General features: G+C 49.2%; 1 protein-coding gene across 1 annotated transcript in view; it reads right to left on the bottom strand.

Moving 5' to 3' along the window:
- KAZN (kazrin, periplakin interacting protein) overlaps positions 1–1,931 on the bottom strand; it is a 225,123-nt gene extending 223,192 nt beyond the window's left edge. The window contains exon 1 of the mRNA XM_066637543.1: positions 1,551–1,931. Coding sequence (XP_066493640.1) covers positions 1,551–1,755 — 205 coding nt within the window. The 5' untranslated portion in view covers positions 1,756–1,931. The remainder of the gene's footprint in view (positions 1–1,550) is intronic.
- Positions 1,932–24,440: the final 22,509 nt, after the last annotated feature.

Raw genomic sequence — 24,440 nt, 5'->3', positions numbered from 1 at the left:
AACATCCAAAACATCCTTTCACAAGTATGGATTGCAAAGGCGCAAACAAAGCATTTTTTTTAGATTCATGTATCCATCTGTGCACCGTTCCGGGGAATGCCAAACAGCATCAACACAGCCACATCTCTCAGTGCGCTGACATCATCCAGCAAACGCTCACACCAGACCAGAGCCAAGGACCAGCCCCTCAAACGTGCCAGTTATTAAGGCCAATGCTGAGTGTGGCCTATCAGTCAGACCTCACTGTCAAAACCATAAAGGAATGGGCCTGCAATTTATGGCCTTTCCATAGTGTGTGTGTGTGTGTGTGTGTGTGTGTGTGTGTGTGTGTCACCTCTCCCAGCTACCTCCATGCACTAAGCATAACCAAACACCCAGGACTCCAGAAGTCACAAAGCAGGTTTACAAAAGCAGCCACTTCGAAGTCAAACACCACCTTTTGCCCTGCCAAGGGAGGAATCTCCTCCTCTTTCAGCTTGTTTGACTCTCTGGAAGAAAGCCAAAGGGGGGGGGGCACATACTAGGGAAAAGGAAAAGCCAACTTAGACAAGAAGGCAACAAAAAAACACTGGAGATGCAAAGTAACAACAATGAATCACAGCTTCCTTCCAAAGGGCCAGTGAAACTGACAAGGGCGCCTTGCAATTGAACTGGTTTTCCATTTGAAATATTGAAAGCAAGAAAAAACCCTTTGCAACCCTCCAGCCATGCAAGAGGGGAATCTGGAAGACAGAGGAGCCCACTGCACTGCACAGGACATTGGGAGGGGGGAGAACAAATTAAGAGCCCCCCCCCTAAGTTTGCACAGTGGCTGCCACCCTGTGTGCCTTGAGCTGGGAGTGAGCCCCCTGGAGATCACTTCGGAGGAAGGAGATCCAGGGACACAGGAATGCTCAGCAGGCTTCCTTGGAAGTCATACCGAGGAAAGCAGTTGGGTTTACATCCGAGGAAGCACGCAAGGGGTGGGCTGCGAACCTCTGCACCGGCAAGCCAGCGCCCTTGCGATTCCTGGGACTCAAGACCCAATCCTATGCACGCCTACTTAGAAGTAAGTCCCATTATAGTCAATGGGGCTTGCTCCCAAGTAAGTGCGGCTAGGATTGCAGCCTCAGAGCCCAATCCTATGCATACCTACTTAGAAGTAAGTCAATGGGGCTTGCTCCCAGGTAAGTGTGGATACGATTGCAGCCAGACAGTCCAACTCTAGGCATGCCTACTCAGAAGTAAGTCCCATTCTAATCAATGGGGCTTACTCCCAGGTAAGTGCGGATAGGATCGCCGCCAGACAGTCCAACTCGAGTCATGCCTACTCAGAAATCAGTCCCACGCCAGTCAATGGGGCTTACTCCCAGGTCAGCGTGGCCAGGATCTCAGTCTCACTTCCGCGGGGCAAAGGCTGGCACCCCGTCTCGCGCCCGCTTCCTCGGAAGTAACGAGCCCCGCCGGACTGGCAGCGGGGGGGCTGTTTGCGGGTGAGCCCCCACTGGGCTCCGAGGGTCTTCCTCGCGAGCGGCCCCGTCCCCGCTCCCCGCGCCCGCAGGCCCCCTTACCTTGCAGGGTGGGCTGCCCGCCCTCCGGGGCGCCGGCCGCGGCCATCTCGGCGGCGCCGGGGCTGCTGCTGCCGGGGCAGGCGCCCAGCTCGAGCAGCCTGCGGCTGGTGGCGGTCAGCTCGGCCCGCAGCGCGCTCACCTCCTGGCCGGCCGCCTGCAGGGCTCCGTCGATGCGCAGGGCCAGCTGCTGGTTGCCCTCCATCATGCTCAGGATCTTGGCCTGCGGAGGGAGGAGGCACAAGGCGGGGGGGGGCTCAGCCGCAGCCACAGCCGCTGCGCCCGCCCCAGCCGCATCCTGCGCCGGCGGGGGGGCGCCTCTACCTGTTGGACCCCGGCCGCCCCCTCCCTCTCCCCCTCCCTCTCCACGGGGCGGGCAGCGGCAGCCGCTGGGCGAAGGACAGCAGCCCCCCCCCCAACGGGGCTGGCTCTTTAAGCGGAGCCTACCATCTGCCAGCAGGCGGGGGAGAGGGGTCTGGAGGCCCGCCCCACGGACGGCCCGGCCCCCCGCACCAGAGCCCGATGCAACAGTCTGCTGGAGGGAGGAGCTGCGCACCAGCCCGGGATGCCCCCTGGCTCGCCCGCACTCGCCCCGGAGCGTCCCCAGCCCAGGTCCCGGGCAGCCCTGCAAGGGAACCGGGCTGCGGTCCCAGCCGCACTTACCTGCGAGGAAGCCCTACAGACCAGAACGGGACTTACTTCTGAGCAGGCGTGCCTAGGATCGGGCTCTGCCGGTGCCGGACGCAGGGGGTTTACTCCCGAGGAAGCGGGGCAGGGAAGGATCCTGGGCACCCTGGCTGAGGAGTGAAAACCACCCACCCCCCCGCAGCCGGTGGGGCTTCCCTGCGGGGAAACATACATGGTGGCATAGCTAGAGGGGGGCAAAGCACTCAGTGGGGCAGTGGCGTAGCTAGGGGGAGGCAAAGCACTCATTGGGTCGGTGGCGTAGCTAGGTGGAGGCAAAGCACACAGTGGGACAGTGGCATAGCTAGAGGGGAGGCAAAGCACTCATTGGCAAAGCACTCATTGGGGCAGTGGCATGGCTAGGGGGAGGCAAAGCACTCAGTGGGGCAGTGGCGTAGCTAGGGGCGGCAAAGCACACAGTGGGACAGTGGCATAGCTAGAGGGGAGGCAAAGCACTCATTGGCAAAGCACCCAGCGGGGCAGTGGCGTAGCTAGAGGGGAGGCAAAGCACTCAGTGGGGCAGTGGCGTAGCTAAAGGGGGCAGTTGCAGTTACCCAAAGCTGACTCTTGCCCCTGTGGGTCTTGGGGGGGCAAGTACGGCTATGCCCAGACTTGTAGGGACACACAATGGGCACAGAGTGTATACATGCTGCATGCCGCACACCAGTGGCATAGCTAGAGGGGGGTGAAGCACTAAGTTTTGCAGGGAATTGCATCGCAGCATGCAAGTGGCTGATCTCCTTTGGAGTGGTTCTGGAGGGGGGAGCAAAATGGAGGTGAATTCCTGGCTCTGAAGGGATGGGCCACTTGCATGCTGTGATGCAGCTCCCTGCAAAACTTAGTGCTTTCTCTCCCCCGCTACACCATTAGTGTGCGGAGGGGGGGCACCATGTATATACTGTGTGCCCATTGAGTGTCCCTACAACTCTGCACACAAAGACCTTGCCTCCCCAAAGACCCCCAGGGGCAGGAGTTGGCTTTGGATGACTGCAATAATCCTCTCTGTTTCCTTAGGAAATGCCATCCTTGCCTTTCTCTCAGGGTGTGGTGCTTGGTTCCCTCTCCCTTTCTCTGCACAACAGCCCTGTCAGGTAGGCGAGGAGGCTACCAGTGACAGGGCCCAAGGTCGTGGGGTTGCGCTTGCACTAGTCCAGCTGAGAAACTTTCTCAAATGGCAGTGCTCAGTGCTGCCACTGTGACATTCATGTCCTCCTTGCAAGGCCAGAGGCCAGGCTGGTAACACTGCAAAAATTATCCGTCAGTGGATGCAGAAATGAAGGTGGCTAAACTGGGAACTTTTCTCCACAGCCTAAAATCTTGCAGACATGCCCTTGTGATCTCCTAAAAGTTTTCTCAAGTCCAAAACAGCTGGATGCTCATCTCCACATCAGCCAAGCTCTGGTGCAGTGGAGCAGCGCATGCTTGAATACTTAAGGTGTCAGGACTCAAAGCACAGGCTCCTGCCTAACCTGAAGGCATCAGTGGGAAGGAAGAGCAACACAGGCCACAGTCAGCAGGCACCATCCAATTAAACCCTCTTCTTGCTGGGTCTGCCTGTGCAAATGAATTTCCACTGTGCTCCAACTGCAGCAGCCTTCGGCACCAGTAAGACGGGGGTCAGAGTTGACAGCAGTCAGAGGGGAGTTAAATTCCTTCTCCTCCAAATTTCTCCCTAGATTGTGGAGTTCTGAATGAGCTCTTATTTCCAAAGTGGAACCCATGCATTACGAAACCCCATGGTTTGGTTTGGTTTTTTTCTGGATTTCCCACAGATCACTGGATGTATCCAGAGTGGTGCAGCTTTCAACCCCATCATTTCTTTCCCTCCTCTATGGTACGGATGCACATCAAAGCTCGTTCGTGGACCAGAGTCCAATAGACCTTCTTGGTGTCTCTACATGTGTTGCAGCGTTCACTCAATACCTTGGACCATATAGGTGACAAAAAGGAGTTCTGAAAGCCAGGGGGAAATGTGTCATGGCAATGAAAGGCTTTCAATAAAAGTTAATGCAACCAGCGTCACAGTGATACGTGTTACTTTTGCAGTGATAGAAGCTTGTGTATTACATTGGTGTGCAAAATGAAAGGATAAACTGCATGTTATTTCTACGTAGACAAATACATTTTACATTGCTTACCGAGATGCACTTATTCCAGGGGTGGATCCAAGGGAGGGCCATGGGTGCATGCCCCTCCCCAAACTGTCATGCCAGCAGGGAAGGCCGCCTTCCAGGTTGGGGAGGTGGATGGGTCAAGGATGGGCTCAATCCTAACCAACTTTCCAGCACCGAGGTAAGGGCAATGCAACTCCGAGGTAAGGAAACAAACATTGCCAAACCTTGAGGAGGCCACCATGACTGTCCCCCAACTGCAGGATGCAGCACATGCCCCATTGGCACAGCTGTGTCAAAGCTGGAAAGTTGGTTAGGATTTGGGCCTAAGTCTATCCACCTGGAAGAGGCAGCTCCACCAGTAGGCAGATCTGGGCTTCAAATCTGGGCGGTAGCCCAGGTCTACCCACCTAGCAAACCTTGGCCACAAAAGCCGGTAAATCTGGGCTCCAGGCCAGGTGGGAGGCCAGGTCTACCTGCCCAGGAAACCTCAGTCACAGAGGCCAAAGTTCAACCAGGAACCCAGGTCTGCCCACCTGATTGACCTGGGCTCTGGAGTTAATGTAGTGCTTATGGCCCCCCCCCCCCAAAACAAACACTGGATCTATCCCTGATTTATTTTATGCAAATTATTGTTATATTGCTTTACAGATGACAAATGCTTCATTCAAATCCCCCCCCCCCCAAGATTGATTTTCTGTTAATGAAATTTGGGTGAGTTACAGGTCTTTGATGTTTTTCCATATTTAGCCTTTAATTTTGCACACCAGCATAAACACCCAACATAACTGTCCACCCTGAAAAAATAGTTGCCCAACCACCTCTACAATCCTGACTGTGGACCTGCCCTGGACATGCTGAAGGACCTGGATTTCCTCTTTCTTTCTTTCTTTCTTTCTTTCTTTCTTTCTTTCTTTCTTTCTTTCTTTCTTTCTTTCTACTGTATACCCCTACACCTTCATCCAGTAGAGAGTCTCCATGTTCTAAAGTCAGCTTGCACATTGCAAAAGGGCAGTTGGATCCCAAAGGGATCTGTGCACCAAACCAGGCTAATTTGTTCTAGCCAAACAAGTGGAATAGACAAGAGTCACAGGGTATTCTTTTAATGGGTTGCCGGCTACAGTAGCATCCTGACCTGTACCCTCAGCAATGTTTTAAAGTACAAAACCCGTTTGCCACTAAAGTGGGGGACACTGTCATTCTATGTCTTTACTGAGCTAATGATCATCTGGATAATAAGTGGAAAGCCAGCAGTATGGGGCAGAGTTGTGGGATTTTCATGGGATTACATCATCATACCCAAGGCCTACATTGTGACCTCAATGACTTTGTATTGCCAAACTTTGTTAATTATGCCTTTTGCTTTCTGTATTGTTTTACTGGTAACTGTTAAATGGTTTGATAGTTGATATCTCTTTGAGAGCAGCAGTTGCACAATAAATCAACTTTTTAAATCAAGCCCTCCTCATTCCTATAAGATTTTAACCAACTAGGACAGTGGTTCCCAAACTGTGAGTCGTGGCTCCCCGGGGAGCTGCAGAAACCTGTGGCTAGGGGAGCCACGGAATCCTTGGGAAAAACCTGCCACCCTATACATTGTATAGCAGTGTTTCTCAAACTGTGGGTTGGGACCCACTAGGTGCCAATTTCAGGTGGGTCCCCATTCATTTCACTATTTTATTTTTAATAGATTAGACTTGATGTTCCCATGGTATGTGACTATATTTGGAGAAACGTTTCAGACCTGTACTTTTAACAAGCTACTATGTACATTCTTTTAACAATGATAGTAAATGTGATTTATCCCTGGGTAAGTGTGGATAGGATTGCAACTTAGGATTGCTCAACATTTTCCTGCTTGATGGTGTCACTTGCAGTCATGACATCTCTTCCGAAGGGTCCTGGCAGATTCTCATTCTAAAAAGTGGGTCCTGGTAATAAATGTGAGAACCACTGTTGTATAGGATTGTAGCGCTAACGGGGAGCCATGGTCAAGGGCCCAGTAGGTCGAGGCAGCTGCCAGTCAAAAGAGTTTGGGAACCACTGAACTAGGCAGTTAAGGTAGGCAGGTTAGTGGGGGGGTGTTCTGAGATCCAGCCTGTTCTCATGACCAATTGAGGCAGTCTGATTAGCAGGGCACTCCACCATTCTCCTCCTCTGTGTCCCACCACTCTCCTCCCTCCACACTACCCCCTTTTCAAATCCAAGGAGGAGGAGCAATGCCAGGTCAGGGGGAGATGGTATGAGGCATATCACCTCAGAGTTGGGGCTGACCAGTAGACCCTCAGAACCAGCCTCTAGGAAAGTCAATTCTTCACAAAAGCCACATCTCCCAGTTCAAAATGAGCCACTTGGTTAATAGTATCAAAAGCCACTAGGAGGCACAGCAGAATCAACTGTGAAGGATGCCTTTCCCCTACTCAGTTCTCCATGTAGGTCATCTACCAAGCCTACTAAAGCAATCTCAGTGCCAAAGCCAGGCCAGAAATCAGACTGTAACAAATCCGTATCATTGAAAAATCATCTGGAGCTAAGCTGCCACTCCTGTCGAAACCCCTTGGGCACCTTGCCCAAACAGGGGAGGTTTAAAACAGGCCAATAATGATGCAAGATAAGGTTTTAAGGAAGGCTTCCTTAAGAATGAATCTGTTCAAGTTGGTACCTTGTCATGGATTTCTGAGCCAGTGCAGCTGTGGGGGTTTCACAATGAATGTGGACATCCTTGAGCACAAATCTGGAGGTGAAGACACAAGGATTTAAAATGCCACCATCAGGTCAGGCAGGGATACTGTCAGGCCGCCAAATGGGTGATGCACCCACAGAATTGCAATTCTGTCTTAGCAAACACATGAACAACAAGTGTGGGGCTAAGTGTCTCTCTCGACCATGCTCTTTCAACATTCACATCGGGAGGAAAAGTACCAACCACTCTCCTCCTTTGCAATTCTGCTCTATCCCCATCTTTCTTTCTGAAATCAGGGAGCGGGAGACAGAGGCAGAGAAGCGGCAGTGGTGGTGAGTGCACTGCTGGCTAAGCAGGGTGGCCTCTGGTGTGCTGTCTCAGCCACTGAAATGTCTTGGCTTGTTAGTCAGTGCTTCAGTTCTGCAGTCCCTGGCTTAAGACAAATATCGATGGGGGGAAACAAGGAACAGAACTAAGCATTGCTCTCTGTCCCCACAATTACGTATGCGCAGACAGGGGGACATGCTCTCTTTCAAAGAGTTCCACAAAGCAAGAAATTTGCTTTATTCCTTCCCTGTCTCCTTTAAGTGATCCCCAAGACCATGACTCTCTCTTGGGCAGCCCAATCCTGAACTTCCTGGCACCCAGGGCTGCAGTGGCGCCCAAATAGCTACAGTGGCATCCCAAGGGGTTGAGAAGTACTGCCAGGGCTACCTGGAGTAAGGGAGCTTATGTTCCCTTACCCTGTGTAAACCCTAGGCAGCCCCAATAGGTCTCCTTGGATCTGCGCCTGCTATTGAGTTGGCACAGATTTGAGGAGATCCATGTTGGGTCTTCCAGGTTTGAGGGGGTGGAGGATAGGAAGGCAGAGCCTGCCACCTTCTCTGCCCCCCCACCATGCTCCCTCCCCCTGCCATGCCCTCTCCCGCCCCAGAACACCTCTCCTCACCCTCACTTACTTCTCCACCGCCTGGCACTTTTCATGGGGTGCCAGGTGGCAGTCCAACAACCCCTGACTGGCACTGGCTCAGCGCGGGCTCACCCTGAGCCTGCTCTGGTGCTGGGCCGGCACTAACCGCCGCAAGCGTGCCTTACAGCATGTTTGCGACAGTGCATGGTGGTGGTGAGCTGGTGCGCACCATTCAGGACTGGGCTCACAGTCGCCTTTGCGTTTTGCTTTGAGAAGCCAGCTTGATGCCACGCCAGGACTGTTTGCTGGCTATCCATTTACCAGCAAGAAAAAATTGGGGAGGCTGGGGGCCCACATCCTGGGACGCAGGTGTCCACATTACCAAATGTCACCACCTCATCAGGAATGAAGTATCCCTTGAAGGCTCATTCATTATTGGACATTTGCCTGGTTAGTGAACAACGTTGGAGGTTAATTTAGCTTTGCAGGGCTGTGTAGCTGTAGGAGCAAAGTAACCTCTGCTGTGTGTTTATCATCTGTCTCGTTAGAATTTTAACCCAGCTCCTCCCAAAAGCTCAGGGCAGCTACTAAAAGCACATAGTAGAAATGATCCATTTCTTTACCTCTATTTTATTTATATGTTTTAGCTATTTTCTATTTGTTCCCACTTGCCTTACTCTCCCCTGCTCTCGCTTGCTGTTTCCCCTACTGACTCAAAAGTAGAATCCTAACATGTTGGAGTTGAAAGCGACCTTGGAGTTCATCTACTGTAGTTCAACCTGCTCACCGCAGGCAGCTGTTTCAGCATCCCTGACCCAGCCTCTGCATGGAAACCTCTAATGAAGATGAAGCTACTGCCTGATAGCTTTAGGAGAGTCTTCCTCATATCTAGCCTCAATCTACTCCCCTATAGTAGATTGTAACTTCATTGGATCAGAGGTTGTCTTAAGAACATCAGAAGAGCCTTGCTGGATCAGGCAAAGGGCCCATCTAGTCCATCTTCCTGGATCTCACAGCGGCCCACAGGATGCTTCTGGGAGCACACAAGACCACATGATCCCTGTATCCTGTTGCCACTCCCTTGCAACTGGCATTCAGAGCTAAGCTACCTCTGACATCTGGAGGATGCATATAGTCAATCATGGTTTGTCACCTGTGATGGACTTTTCCTGCATAAATCTGTCCAATCCCTTTTTAGAGGCATCTAGGCCTTCAGGTGCCTTCACCACATCCTGTGGCAAGGAGTTCCACAGATTAATTACTCACTGGTTATCCTTGTTTAAGTTGCCCTATAAAGTGCCATCACCACATCCTGTGGCAAGAAGTTCCACAGATTAATTACTCACTGGGTAGAAAAATACTTCCGTTCTTGTTTAAGTTGTCCTATAAAGCACTATCAATTTTATGGTGCTGTGTTACGACTATTACTGCATTTGGTGAACTGCTGACTCATGTTCATCTTGTGATCCTCTTGTGGTACTATAGAGGTGAAATTGCTGAAGTTGGAAATATCGGCTCAGGAGGGGAAGATATGTGCTGATGAGGAAGACAATCATTGTTTCTCTTTTTGAGAGGTGTAAATGAATAACTGAAGGGAAGTGTTGGTTCCCATGAGCCCCCATTCAGTGCCATTTGAGACCATCCCAGGGTGTCCATTCAGCTGCTAGGGCTTGCCCAAGAGGCTGTGCTGTGTGTGATTTGAAAAGTTTGTTCCAGAATCCCAGGGATGCTGGGATACGTATGTACAGATAAATGAGTCTTCCCAACCATCTCACCGTAATTGGGATTTCCCTGGTATTGTCCTTGCCTCCCCTCCCATGCACCAATACATAATCTGGTCATGTCATTGATGTGCAAAATATCTTTTCATTGCAAAACTTGTGCTTGCAGTCACACAGTTTTGACTCCCATGTTGCTGTGTTGAAATGTACTTTGTTGCAGGGCATAGAATGAATCCCATCTTCTTACCATTATAAGAAGTGGCATAATGGTATAATGGCAAGTGGCAAGTGGGCATCTTCTTCCCATTATATAGACCTGGGGTGGAGGCTTGGCCTCCACTGTCTTGGCTCTTCCACCACAAATAAGCAATGCTATCATTGATTTGTATTGTCCAGATTCTCTAATCTGCATACTGTCTCAGCTACAGCCTGAGGTTTCTCAAAAGGGATTAAAGAGAATTAGTTGCCCAAATCCTATTTAAACCCTCCAAGCTACTGCAAGGAGTGAACTCTGCTAGAAAAACAACAACTCCTCCTTTTCATTATGAGACCAGCCAGTTAGTGCTTGGGCCAGACTCTCCACCTGTTCCTATATAGACAGCAGTTCATGCTTATATACTCCCTCGTACAGAGTTCTGTTCTGAAGAAATGTTTAGGACTTCTAAGGGGTTAATAAGAACATAAGAACATATGAAGAGCCCTGTTGGATCAGGCCAAAGACCCATCTAGTCCAGCTTCCTGTATCTCACTGTGGCTCACCAAATGCCCCAGGCAGCACACAAGACAAGAGACACAACCTGCGTCCCGGTGCCCTCCCCTGTATCTGGCAATCAGAGGCAGTCTGCCACTAAAACCAAGAGCTTGCACATACCTACTATGACTTGTAAACAGTAATGAACTTTTCCTCTAAAAATTTGTCCAATTCCCTCTTAAAGGCATTGAGGCAAGATGCCATCACTACATTCTGTGGCAAAGAGTTCCACAAACTAATTACACGCCGGGTAAAGAAATATTTTCTTTTGTCTGTTCTAACTCTCCCAACACTCAAATTTAGTGGATGTCCCCTGGTTCTGGTGTTATGTGAGAGTGTAAAGAGCATCTCCCTATCCACTCTGTCCATTCCCTGTATAATTTTGTATGTCTCAATCATGTCCCCCCTCAGGCGCCTCTTTTTTAGGCTGAAGAGGCCCAAACACCGTAGCCTTCCCTCATAAGGAAGGTGCCCCAGCCCCGAAATCATCTTAGTCACTCTCTTTTGCACCTTTTCCATTTCCACTATGTCTTTTTTGAGATGCAGCGACCAGAACTGGACACAATACTCCAGGTGTGGCCTTACTATCGATTTGTACAACGGCATTATAATATTAGCCGTTTTGTTCTCAATACCTTTCCTAATTATCCCAAGCATAGAATTGGCCTTCTTTACTGCCACCGCACATTGGGTCAACACTTTCATCGACCTGTCTACCACCACCCCAAGATCTCTCTCCTGATCTGTCACAGACAGCTCAGAACCCATCAGCCTATATCTAAAGTTTTGATTTTTTGCCCCAATGTGCATGACTTTACACTTACTGACATTAAAGCGCATCTGCCATTTTGTTGCCCATTCTGCCAGTCTGGAGAGATCCTTCTGGAGCTCCTCACAATCACTTCTGGTCTTCACCACTTGGAAAAGTTTGGTGTCGTCCGCAAACTTTGCAACCTCACTGCTCAACCTTGTCTCCAGGTCATTTATGAAGAGGTTGAAAAGCACCGGTTCCAGGACAGATCCTTGGGGCACACTGCTTTTCACTTCTCTCCATTGTGAAAATTGCCCATTGACACCCACTCTCTGTTTCCTGGCCTTCAACCAGTTCTCAATCCATGAGAGGACCTGCCCTCTAATTCCCTGACTGTGGAGTTTTTTCAGTAGCCTTTGGTGAGGGACCGTGTTGAACGCTTCTGAAAGTCCAGATATATAATGTCCACGGGTTCTCCCGCATCCACATGCCTGTTGATCTTTTCAAAGAATTCTATAAGGTTCGTGAGGCAAGACTTACCCTTACAGAAGCCATGCTGATTCTCCCTCAGCGAGGCCTGTTCATCTATGTGTTTTGAGATTTTATCTTTGATGAGGCATTCCACCATCTTACCCGGTATAGATGTTAGGCTGACCGGCCTATAGTTTCCCGGGTCCCCCTTCTTTCCCTTTTTAAAGATCGGTATGACATTTGCTATCCTCCAATCTTCTGGCACTGTGGCCGTTTTGAGGGACAGGTTGCATATTTTAGTCAAGAGATCAGCAACTTCATTCTTCAATTCTTTAATAACTCTAGGGTGGATGCCATCAGGGCCCGGTGACTTATTGATCTTTAATTTAACAATGAGGTCTGAAACATCTTTTCTTTTAACCTCTATCTGACTTTCCTCGGTCAGGAGGGGCCGTTCAGGCAGCGGTATCTGCCTGAGGTCTTCTGCCGTGAAGACAGATGCAAAGAATTCATTCAATTTCTCTGCATCTCTAAGTCTCCTTTTATCTCCCCTTTCCCTCTCTCACCATCCAGAGGGCCAACCGCTTTTCTGGTGGGTTTCCTGCTTCTAACATATTTGAAGAAGCTTTTATTATTCCCCTTAATGTTGCTGGCCATGCGTTCCTCATAGTCTCGCTTGGCCTCCCATATCACCTTCTTACATTTCTTTTGCCACAGTTTATGTTCCTTTTTATTCTCCTCATTAGGGCAAGACTTCCATTTACGGAAGGAAGCTTCCTTGCCCTTCACAGCCTCTCTAACTTGGCTCGTTAGCCATGTGGGCACCCTCCTGGATTTGGTGGAACCCTTCTTTCTTTGTGGTATACACGTCTGTTGGGCCTCTATTACTGTTGTTTTAAGCAGCCTCCATGCACTCTGGAGAGACTGGATTCTTTTTACCCTCCCTTTCAACCGCCTTCTAACCAGCCTCCTCATTTGAGGGAAGTCCGCCCGTCGGAAGTCAAGGGTTTTTGTTAGAGATTTGCCTGGTATTCTTCCCCCAACGTGCATGTCAAAATGGATCGCAGCATGATCACTGTTCCCCAATGGCTCAGTTACATTTACATCTCTAACCAGGTCCTGTGTACCGCACAATATTACATCCAGAGACACCTGCCCTCTGGTGCGCTCCGTGACTAGCTGCTCTAAGCCACAGTCATTTAGCAGGTCAAGAAATCCGGTCTCCTTATCGTGACCAGAACACAAATTGACCCAGTCTATATGAGGATAATTGAAGTCCCCCATGATTACAACTCTGTCCCTCCTTGTCACCTCCCTGATCTGTTTCCTCAGTTCAAGGTCCCCTTCCAATTTCTGGTCTGGAGGACGATAGCACGCCCCCAGTATTACATCGCTGCACAAGCCTGGTAATTTAACCCACAGAGATTCTATGGTGGAGTCGGACCCACCTTCAATCTCTACTTTGCTGGATTCTATCCCTTCCTTAACATAAACGGCCACCCTACCTCCAACACACCCCTGCCTGTTCCTCCTGTAGAGTTTATAGCCCACGATTGCGGTATCCCACTGATTCTCCGCATTCCACCAGGTTTCCGTTATGCCCACTATGTAAATGTTTTCCTTAGTCACCAGACATTCCAGTTCTCCCATCTTTGCTTGGAGATGTTCCCTGGTTCTGGTGTCCCCTGGTTCTGGTTCAAGTGCAACGAAGGACTTGGGAAGAAGCGCTACAATTATTTTACCAGGATCAGATCAGTTCATGCAGGCAACTGAGGTTGTCACTCCAGGATGCCTACCCATCTACTACTTTCATCACTCCTTCCTCTTCCTCCAAAGGGAAGAGGAGACTGGAGGGGAAGAAGAAGGGTTCTCCATATTCAGGGCATGGAAAGAGGAGCAACGAATAAGGGGAGAGTCGCATTTAGCATGGCAAGGCTTTAGGGACAGGAAGTGATGGGCTGATCTTGACCAGCTCAAACACATCACTGAACAATATGAGACAAAAAGCCCAGGAGGGATGGAAGGAAGTTGTCACAAAAGCGTTGACTACAGTGATGTTTGAGACCATCTGGGGGAGGTTCAGGTAAACATTAGTGGAATTCTGAAAAAAAGCAAAAACATTTTTGATGACAGCCACATCATTTCTGTGGAGTGGGGGAGAGGGGTCATCCATCACTAAAGATCTTCCTAAATCATGGCTGAGTTTGGTTCCAATCCTATCCAATTTTCCAGTGCCAGTGCAGCCATGCCCATGGGCCATGCACTGCATCCTGTGGTGGGTAGGGAGTCACAAAGCCTCCTCAAAGTATGGGAACATTTGTTCCCTTACCTCGGAGCTGCATTTCGGTTGCACCAGTGCTGGAAAGTTGGATAGGATTGGGCCCTTACACCTTTAGCCATGATCATTCCCCTTGGATTGCTAGTGTATTCACACATGATTTTTTTTTTTAACAATCTCTCCTGCAAAAATGTCCTACTCTTTGATGAGCATCAGCCACTCTCCCTCCCTTCCTCCACACTTCCTCTTTCACTCTAGTCTTCCATTCTGAATCCAAGGAACGGGTGTAATGGAGGTGGCGGGCAGGAATAGGCAGGTGCCCACTGCCTCATTTGGCTTCATTTCAGATCTAGCCAAAAGAATTCCTGCTGAAATGCTGCCTGCTCATCTTTACTACCTCCCCCCCCCACCTGTGATCCTCTCACTCCTGGATTTAAAAAAGGGGGGAGGAAGAGGAGAGTGGGGAGCCAAGGCTCTAGCCCACCACTCCCCTCCTCACTTCCTCTTCTGCTCTGCACCCTTCCTCCTTTTCCAATTCAAGGAGGAGGCGGCGCAGAGAAGGTGAGTTGGCAGACAGGCATCCTCTGCCAGCCTGCTGCTGGACTTGATGGCCTCAGTCAGTTTGCTGGTTGGGCTAGTCCTGCCTCATCAGCAGGCAGACCCTTTTGGGTGTGTCTAGAGAGGTGGTCTTTCTAGGTCCAGGTGACACACTTCCGCAGTATTGGCTGGCTCTGCACTAGGGTTGTGCTAAAGCTCTCCTCTTAAGAGAAAGGAAGGCTCAAGACAGTGTTGCCTGTTCTTTGCCTTTAACATTGATACACATCCCATGTATGGTATGCTTTGTCTAATAAACCCTATTTAGTTGAGAGCACAGATTACATTGCTTTTTAAAGGTAACAAGGAGTGATAAAGTATCTTAGTAGAAAAATCAATAAGAAGCAGTTTAGCAGCCTCCAGAGCTCTTTGGTGAGGCTCTCGTTGGAAGTCTTGACAGTTGAGCAGCGATCGAACGAGAGGCAATGAGACACCCAGGGAGGGGGCTAACAGGCCCTTCATCTATACCAGATTTTTCTTTTTCTACTTACCCATTTTAAGCCAGGCCAAGCTGAATGTCTATGGAGTCAAGGCTGGTCCATCCATGAGGTCAACCAATGCGTTCACCTCAGGCAGCACACTGGCAATGGTGTGGGGCTGTGTGCCCACGTATACCCATCCACTCATCTCCACAGCTCCTCTTCCACCCACTTGCTGGATTGGAAAAGGAAGGCTGGAGGAGAAGAGGAAGTGTGGAGAGAGAAGAGTGATGGGCTAGAGTGTCATAGATTTGCCTCTCTTTCCCACTTTCTCTTCTCCTCCATGCCCTTCTTCCTTTTCCAACCCAGAGAGTCAACCCATCATCTGCTGGGGAAGGGCAACATTTGGCTTGCCACCTCAGGTGCCAGGAAATCTTTGGCCAGCTGGGTATGAACAGAGCTATAGTTCAGTGGCAGAGTACAGGTTCCTGCATACAGGAGGTCACAAGTTTCAAATACAGTACTATCTCGAGTGAAATGGAGCAGGTCAAAATGCTAGGAAAGATGCTGCAGTGACCTAGACCTGGATCTCCTGCCAAGCACATAATTTAGCCTTATGGGAATTTCCCCTTAATATGAATTTAAACTTGAGGTGCCAGATGTAGACCCTTTCCTCTTGTACATACTCAAAACACTACTGCCTTTACAATTAATGAACTGGTGGTTGCATCAGGCCTTCTGCACTTGTGGGGGATAAAGCAGTCCTGCTGTGAGTTGCTACATCTAAAGGAAAATGATTGATTCCTTAGACAAACTGATGGAAAAATAATCTGCAGTTTCAGTAAGTGAGCACTTGGCATTATTTAACTGCAAAGATCCTGGGCTCTTAACATCCTGCCTCCAGCTCAGAAAATCATAAGAAATGGAAGGGGCCCACAAGGTCATCTAGTCCAACCCCTTGCCTGTAGCAAGAAATCCTCCTACAGCATCTCCAGCAGGAACCTGTCGAGCCTCTGCTTGAAGATCTCCAGTGAACCCACCACCTTCTTCAGCAACCTGTTCCACTGCTGAACCACCCTTACCATGCAGAATTTCTTCCTGAGGTTCAGCTGGACTCCCCTCTCTTGCAGTCTGCACCCATTTAATCCAGTTCTAATCTCAGAGGCAGTCAAGAACAAATTTGTCCCTTCTTCCATGCGACAGCCCCTCAGTTATTTGACAAGTGCTATCCTAGACCTGCTCAGTCTTCTCTTTGCTAAACACCAAATGGATGCATTTGCCAAAGCGTCATGTCCCTAAGATCTCTTCCCTGCATAGTCATCACCAGTGAACCCGTCATCATGACCGGATGGCTTGGTAATCTGTTCCTGCAGGCTGGGACATGGCATGAGTGTGTGGCCTTAAACTAGAGGGAAATCTTTTATCACAGCATTGACCTTGCCCAGGGTGACCAGATCCAATGGAGGACAGAGTGCCTGTACCTTTAACCGCTGTATAGAAGAGGGAATTTTGGCAGGTGCAGCTCAGCATGGAAGGGTTTAAAAAGCTTCACCTGTCAAAATTCCCTCTTCTATACAGTGGTTAAAGGTGTAGGCACTCTGTCCTCCATTGGATCTGGTCACCCTGTGCTTGCCTATGAAGCTCAGGAAGACAACAGAGCTCTCTCACCTTTGTGTTGCGCACTGAGGCATCAGGTTGTCAAGAATTTGGCTTGCACAGCCCTGTGGCCTGCACAAAAAACCAACTTCAGATTTGGCCTGCCCCAAAGGGCAAATTCAGTATCAATGTAGTCATTACTGCCACATCATCACATCTCCAAGGATTGAGTTGGCTTCCTCAGTGGGTCAGCTGGATCATGTAAGATCTTCAGCCAGCCCACATCATCTCAACTAGGTGTGAATCTGGGTATCACAGCAGTAGGTGAGCAGTTAACTAATGCTGCAAGCCTATGCACACTTTCCTAAGGGTAAGCCCCACTGAAGACAGTGGAACTTACTTTTGAGCAGACAAGCATAGGATGGTGCTCTAAAACAGCGGCGCTCAAAGTTACAGCTGCTGTGCGCCTGGAATGCGGTCGCCATCCGGACCGCATCCAAGCATTCTGCTTGGGCGCTGCATGAAGTCCACCTTGTTTGGAAGACAGGGACAGTCTGGGCAGTCACTTTGTCCAGAATTTGTCCCAGAAGGCCACGCAACAGGACGTCCAAGCAGACACGACTGCCCAGAGCATCCCTTTCCCCTGATCGAGAGGAACTTTGTATGGCACTCTAGTGAAACTGAAAGGTTCGCACACCGGGTGGACAGATCTGCATGAACACTGGATCCGGCCGCTGGGCTGTGGTTTGCGTGGCTCTGCTCTAAAAGGTTTTGTTTTGGTTCCAGTGATGGCTTTTCCTATAATAGACCCCCAAAAGATCTGCAGTGCAGTGTGCCTCAGTTCAGAAGTGTTGAGCACTGAAAAACTTGAAGGTGACACGGGCTACAAAACCCACCATCGGTGTCACAGAGAGATGAAGCAGAGTCTTTCTGTCAGATTAGCTGCTATAGCTGATGGTGATGATCTCCACTCTCCCGTTTTCTGGCAGCCGAAATACAAATGAGTTTTTGCTAAGCAACTCTTTAAAATGTTAATGCCCCTCAAATGCACCTCATTTTTGCTCAGTACCATGTGCCTCATGGCTTGTACAAGCCTATTATGTTTATTTCACAAATGTTAATGGCTTCATAACTTACCATTCAGCGCTTTAGGGGAAATTTTTTCATATTATTAAGTTTTCCTCTGATGCGTAAAAATCCAAAAGGTAACAGCTGCACCGTTTAAGGCAAAGCAAATTTTGGGTTTGCCGTTTATAAAAAGTACATGTGATAATTCTTTGCGCAGGTTTGGCAATTGATTAAGGCTGCAATCCTACCCGCACTTTCCTGGGAGCAAGCCCCTTGACTATAATGGGACTGACTTCTGAGTAGACATGCAGAGGATTGGGCTCTAAGTCACTTTACTTGATTTACTGCCCGGTAGCTCATTGATTACATTTAGATAAATTGTATAGCGAGTCCAAGCTTTATCAATGATAAGACCTTTTGTAGGTCTTATCATTCCAGTGTGAATTCAAGGTTTAAAACAGTGATTTTCAACCTGTTTCATCTTGTGGCACACTGACAAGGTACTAAAATTGTCAAGGCACACCATCGGTTTTTTGACATTTGACAAGGCACACTATGCTGTTGGTGGGGGGAGGGGGTGAGCTCACATTTCCCAATAGCCCTACTAATAAATGACCTTCCCCCAAACTCCTACAGCACACCTGCAGACCATTGGTGGCACACCAGTGTGCCACAACACAATGGTTGAAAATAGCTGGTTTAAAACCTGATCCTCATCATCTTTACATAGATATCAGTGCCAGTTTAGTCAGTGGGGCCTGCATCCATCAGTTTGCATAGGATTGCAATCTCTTTTGCTTAAATAGGAAAAGCAATTCATAGGTGCAGCTAATACTGAAGGGCTTATATTTGTCAGCCCTTTTTGATTCTGGTTTGTGTCTCTAATCAGTTATGAAAATTATATTATTTATTTGCCTTATCTCTTATGCTCTTATGCAGTTTGAAGAGACACTTGGCCAACAGACTGAGGCAAAGAGGCAAAGAAGGAAGGCCCATAGCCAGGGAGATAAACCAGGGACAGACTGCACTTACTCCCGGTGTGGAAGGGATTGTCACTCCCGAATTGGCCTTTTCAGTCACACTAGACGCTGTTCAAGAACCACCATTCAGAGCGCGATACCAGAGTCTTTCAAGACTGAAGGTTGCCAACTAACTAACTATGCTACCATGCTGCTTTGCTGTGGAAAGTAACTTGTGAAAGGTTCTTGGGTGGTCTCCAAGGGCTAGTCTGCTTGGGGGTGAGTGGCTGCTTTCAGTGGCAAGTGTGCCTAGGATGGTGTCCCAATGCTCACCTCACTCTCTTGGCCACCTCAAGGAACACGCCCACATTCACATCCACTTAGCAGCCAGGCTATAGCCAGCTTTCTTTGCTAGGCTGAGCAACCTCATTTCTAAGGTCTACAAACCTCTTTAGGCAGCAGATTGGAGGAAGCTAGCAGATTATGGAGGACCTGTGTGCCACCCTTCCTAGCTATCATCAATCTGCCTTGCATAGGCTGATCCTGCGTTGCACCAGAGCCTCCTAATCTTCCTGCTCCTGTGACTATAAAAAGGCATATTGATAAAAACACTACACAAAAAGAATCCTGCTGCAGTCCTGCCTACAATCACATCAAAATTGCTCCCCCTCAATGTTTTATCAGTGCACATCTGTGCATCAGTCATAGAGGGGGAACGAAGATGCAAAGGAACTGAAAACTGTGGTATATTGAGCATGTTCCAATGCTAAGTTTTAGATATTCTGGTGATACACTGATGCACATGGGAAGGCTCTGGCATTCCCACCAGCACTCCTGCAGTGAGCTACACTGCTCACTGTTGGCGCATCTTTTAGGACTGCCATACAGTAATCACTGCCGGTGGCATGCATGTTTCCCTGTCGGCTAGGCCCAAGAGAAGTGGGCTGATAGTCTCATTTGGTCCCTTCCAGTTGGTACCCAGAAAACAGCTTTACACTGAGTCAGACCATCGTTCCATCGTGACGAGGGATTTAGGCCCCTGTCATTCCCTGTTCTGCCAGGAATTGAACCTGTACCTGCTGCACCACTGCGCCACTGAGTCCATTTGGTCCAAGCAATACTCCAGAATCAGGAAGGGAGCAAGATGCTTTGCCATCTCTGCTGTTGTCTCATCAGAATGTCCCTTTCTCCCTGACCATCTCCCCTCTTTCTTCTCTGAACCCCTTCTCCTGGGTTCCTGTGGAAAGCCCAACTTATCTACCTATGACCCTTCTCCTTCCCCACCACATTTCCCCCTTCTTTCTTCAGCCCCTTCTCCTTCTAAGGAGATCCTCTACAAATTCTTCACCTTTGGGCTTCATTATGCACTGACATACCTTTGGGGGGGCAAGGGTTGCAAATGCTCCAGGCAGCACAGGAGAGGGGGTACCACCATCCACTCTCCCACACCTCCAAAAGCCTTCTAAGGTCCTAAAATGCCACTTCTGGTTTTCACCTAAAAGCAGGAAGTGGGATGTTAGACCTTCCAGAGGCCTCAAAAGGTCTTTGGAGGGCCTCTGAAGTCCACCTTCCAGATGTGATGGGGGGGAGCGACATTCTGCAGTCCAGGGCCCAGGTTTATTTTATTTACTTTTATCCTGCTTTCTCTCCCTGCTGGGCACACAAAGTGGGTTTGCAAGTTCCATTGTGTGTGTGTGTGTGTGTGTGTGTGTGTGTTAGAATTCTACCCCCACATCGCTGAAATGTGATGGTATAGTGAGCCTCAATTCAAAATCCCCATTGGTTCTTCAGCACTTTCCGTAAACTCTGGCCTCAGTCATTCTTCCACTGCCAGATTGCTTGGGCATGCCCTTGGCCAAATACACAGGGTCCCTTCACATGCTGGTTCCCCCCCCCCCCATGTGCAAGTGTGCTTTAAAGCACAGCTGGTAACATCATCTCTCTTCTCCCACCTTCCAGCAATCAGGCTTCATCAGAGAAACAGAACTGCAGATAGAGGGTGGAGGAGAGAACAGTGCAAATCGCTCAGGCTTGCTGCCGCTTCATTGGTGAACCTCAGGGTTTGGCCAGCTGCTCCCCAAGGCTTGTGCAGCCTCAGCGTGCATCTGACCTGGCCAGCACCTATTGCTAGCCCAGCTCAGAGAAGGCTGCCTGTTGTATCTCAACTATTAGGTGACCTTTGGCGCACCGCTCCCTCTCAGCCTCAGCTTCCCAGCTACAATGTAACACATTACAAGGTTGTAAGAATTCCATCATGTTAATACATCTGGTTTGTGTATTTATTTATTTTTTTGTGAATGAATCACAAAAAGTTTGTGAGTGACTTTTCATTCAACTGAAGGTTGATTTATTCATTCCCCCCCATTTTTAGACCATTTCAGCTCAGGGTGGCATACATGGTTTCTTCCCTTCTTTTGTCCTCACAACAACCCTGTGAGGTAGGTGAGGCCAAGAGACAGTGGCTGGCCCAAGGTCACCCAGGAAGCTTCGTGGCTGAGAGGGGAGATGAACCTGGATCTAAGTTCAACTCCAGAACCTCAACACCATCCCGGCTCTCAGGTTTTGGAGACTGAGCAAACCAGTTGCTGACTGTTATGCATTGTGTGCTGGGTCATCAACTGCCACATCTAGATTGATCTGGTGCGCCTTATGGCTGGGGCTGCTGTGAGGTGGTGAACCAGCACCGCCGCGCCCCAATGTGACAGACGGCTTGCATCGCACACCCCTCCCTGCCCCGTGGCTGGGAGACACTCACAGTGAGCCTTTCCAAGCCTGTACAATCATGGAATGCTGATTACACAGATTCAAGGGTCTTGAATGCAGATTGGTGGAAAGGTCACCAATCCCCCCCAGCCCCTCCCTTGCCGCCACGTTCCATTTCATGCTGCTCAACCAGCCCCACAGCATAGCAAGCTAGATGCTCTTTGCCGCTGTTTCCCCACCTCTGCCGGCAAGAGCTGTGACTCAGAATGTCACCCTTCTATCTGCTGAGCTATTCTTGAAATGAATACCTGTGGTTACCCTGACAACTGCCTGATACCCATCACTTGAGGAGAAGAAGAGACCTGCAAGCATTTTCATCTGCAAACATACAAACACCAGCACTGCCCTTTGGAAACAATGGTGAGAATGGCTCTGTATCCACACCAATCTCATCGCTTTGCTTTTGCTTGTTGGAAGAGCCTGCCTTTCCAGCCTTGACCCAGGGTTTGTCCTGAATCAGCCATGGAGGCCGTAATCCAGATTTGGACCATGGCAGAGGTCCAAGTTCAGGCCCTCCGTGTCTGGTATTTAACTTGAAAAAGCCATGCAGGACCTCACTTCTCATATAATGAGGTCCTCAAGAGATGAGTATGGCATGAGTATGCAGACAATACCTACCTGACTTTGCAGAGGCATCCTGAGGGCTGCTTTCACCTGGTGCAGCGCTACCTTCAGCAGCTGGGCACTCCAGAAGCTCAGGGGTGACATGATGGCGTAATCACATCTCCCCTGACCTTCCAGGCTTTTGCACTGCTTTCAATATGATACGTCCACCCCCGGACTGCCTCCATTTGGCGATCTTTGGCTCAGTCTGGGCCCAGTCACTTTGGCTGCAATCCTATACATGCTTGCCTGTGAATAAGCCCCATTGAGCACAATGGAACTTACTTCTAAGTAGACATGCCTAGGATCATGTTCTTTGTGTTCTTGCCAGTAAGCAGCAGAAACACAATCATGCGATGGCAGCCAGGCCTAGAGGAGGCTGAAGGTCACCAAAGGAGGCATTATCCCCTTCTGAGTGCAGCCTGCACCAGCCACACACCCCCTTGTGACACTATTGTGATTCTGTCTGCTCTCTCATCTTCAGTCTATTGGGGCTGTGGAAATACTGAATCAAAGTCTGGGTTTGGTGATAAAGCTGACAAAATGAAGCTGATTCCTGAGCAGTGAGAAGCCCTGGTTATGAGTTCATCATCTGACCACAGGGATTGTGCTCAACCAGTCCTAGGTGGGGTTGCTTTGTCCATGTAGATCAACATTAGCTCTGTGCACACAGCAACTTTTCCCCTTTGAGGTTGGCAACCCCTTGGACAGAGAGCCTGACTACTGCTATTGTCAACCAGGTCACTTCCAGATCTAATTCTTATAGCAATGACTTATTCCTGAGGTTCTCAAACTGGAGTGTCATGATGCTCCAGCCTGCCTCTGACCCCTTAAGGGGCAGGAGAAGGGGGAAAGCAGCAACACAATCCCCAGGATTGCACTGCTGCCAGGGCTGATCGGGGGTTTCTTACCTGAAAAATTGCTGCACTGGCCTCCAGGGAGGTGCAGGGAGTCCCACGAAGCCCTCTGCAGGGCTCCCTAAGCCGCTGTTACAGTAAAAAAAATGATCAGAAACCACTTCCGGTTTTCGATCATGACATCTGAAGTGGTTTCCAATCACTTTTTTTTTTATTGTAACATAGACTGGGGAGCCCTGCCAAGGGCTCCACAGGGCTCCTCACACCCCCAAGAGGCCAGTGTGGCAATTTGTCAGGTAGAAAAACCCTGATCACCCCGGCAGCAGCATGATCTTGGAGACTGTGTTGCTGCCTTTGCCCCTCCCCTGCAACAACTTACTCTGGGAACCTCTGACTTACACATTTGACTTCCTTTGAACATAAGAACAGCCCCACTGGATCAGGCCATAGGCCTATCTAGTTCAGCTTCCTGTATCTCTCAGTGGCCCACAAGATGCCTCAGGGAGCACACAAGACAACAAGAGACCTGCATCCTGGTGCCCTCCTTTGCATCTGACATAGCCCATTTCTAAAATCAGGAGGTTACACATACACATCATGGCTTGTAACCTGTGATGGTCTTTTCCTCCAGAAATTTGTCCAATCCCCTTTTAAAGGCGTTCAGGCCAGATGCCTTCACCACATCCTGTGGCAAGGAGTTCCACAGACCAACTACACGCTGAGTAAAGAAATATTTTGTCTGTCCTAACTCTCCCAACACTCAATTTTAGTGGATGTCCCCTGGTTCTGGTGTAGTGTGAGAGGGAGAAGAGCACTGCTTGGAAGCTTCAGTTACTGTCCAACCCTATCCCACCACCATACTGTAGTTTGCAGCCACACCAACAACAGATACACTGCATGCTGTAATGGGGAGGGATTGAAGAGCCTGTAGGAGGTAAAGTAAAAATGTTTTTTTTTTCCTTTTTTCTCCGCAGTAGGCTGCCTGATTGCCCCTGTAGGTTGCTGCTAGTGGCAGTGGGCTACCAACCTGTGTTCCCCTGTCATAACTTGTAGTTAGGACTGGACTGTATGGTCACTTTTTTGCAGTGTTTAATCACATCTACATTAATGCTCACTTTTTTGCAGTGTTTTATGCACAAAACATTAATTATCACTTTTTTTTTTTTGCAATGTTTTATGCACAGACACTTTAAATGGCATAGCAAAGATTTGAGAGGACTGAGAGCTCCGCCACAGGGCGCATGCACTCTCTGTACAAACTGTGGAAGTAAAAAAAAGGAACAGCGAAGAAAGTGCCTCACACGTTGATTCCACTTTGTAAATCCCAGGAAATGTGAAACTCCAGCACACGAAAATAAATTGGGATGAAGATTATGGCAGAAGTGTCTTGAGCAGCAGTAATATGATTCTGAAGCTCTTTGTCCATGACCGGCCACTGAGAGACGGCCTGGAAAGGACTGAGGGAGAGATCATGGCACAGCGGATCACGCAGCAGGAGGTCTTTTGCTGTGGCAGTGAGGAAGGCATCTCTGTGGCTGCCAACCCCAGAGCATTTGTATGTGGTGCGCAATTTAATATTTTGCCCCAGCCTGCAAATATATATATATTGGCTGGCTTTGTCTCACACTTGATCTTTTTTGCTATTGCAGACTGACAGAGAAGCTCTTATTATAT

Source organism: Tiliqua scincoides, chromosome 9 (genome assembly GCF_035046505.1).
Source record: "Tiliqua scincoides isolate rTilSci1 chromosome 9, rTilSci1.hap2, whole genome shotgun sequence".
NCBI classification, from domain to species: domain Eukaryota; kingdom Metazoa; phylum Chordata; class Lepidosauria; order Squamata; family Scincidae; genus Tiliqua; species Tiliqua scincoides.
The sequence above is the reverse complement of the archived record's forward strand: the minus strand, read 5'-3'. Positions and strand labels throughout refer to the sequence as shown.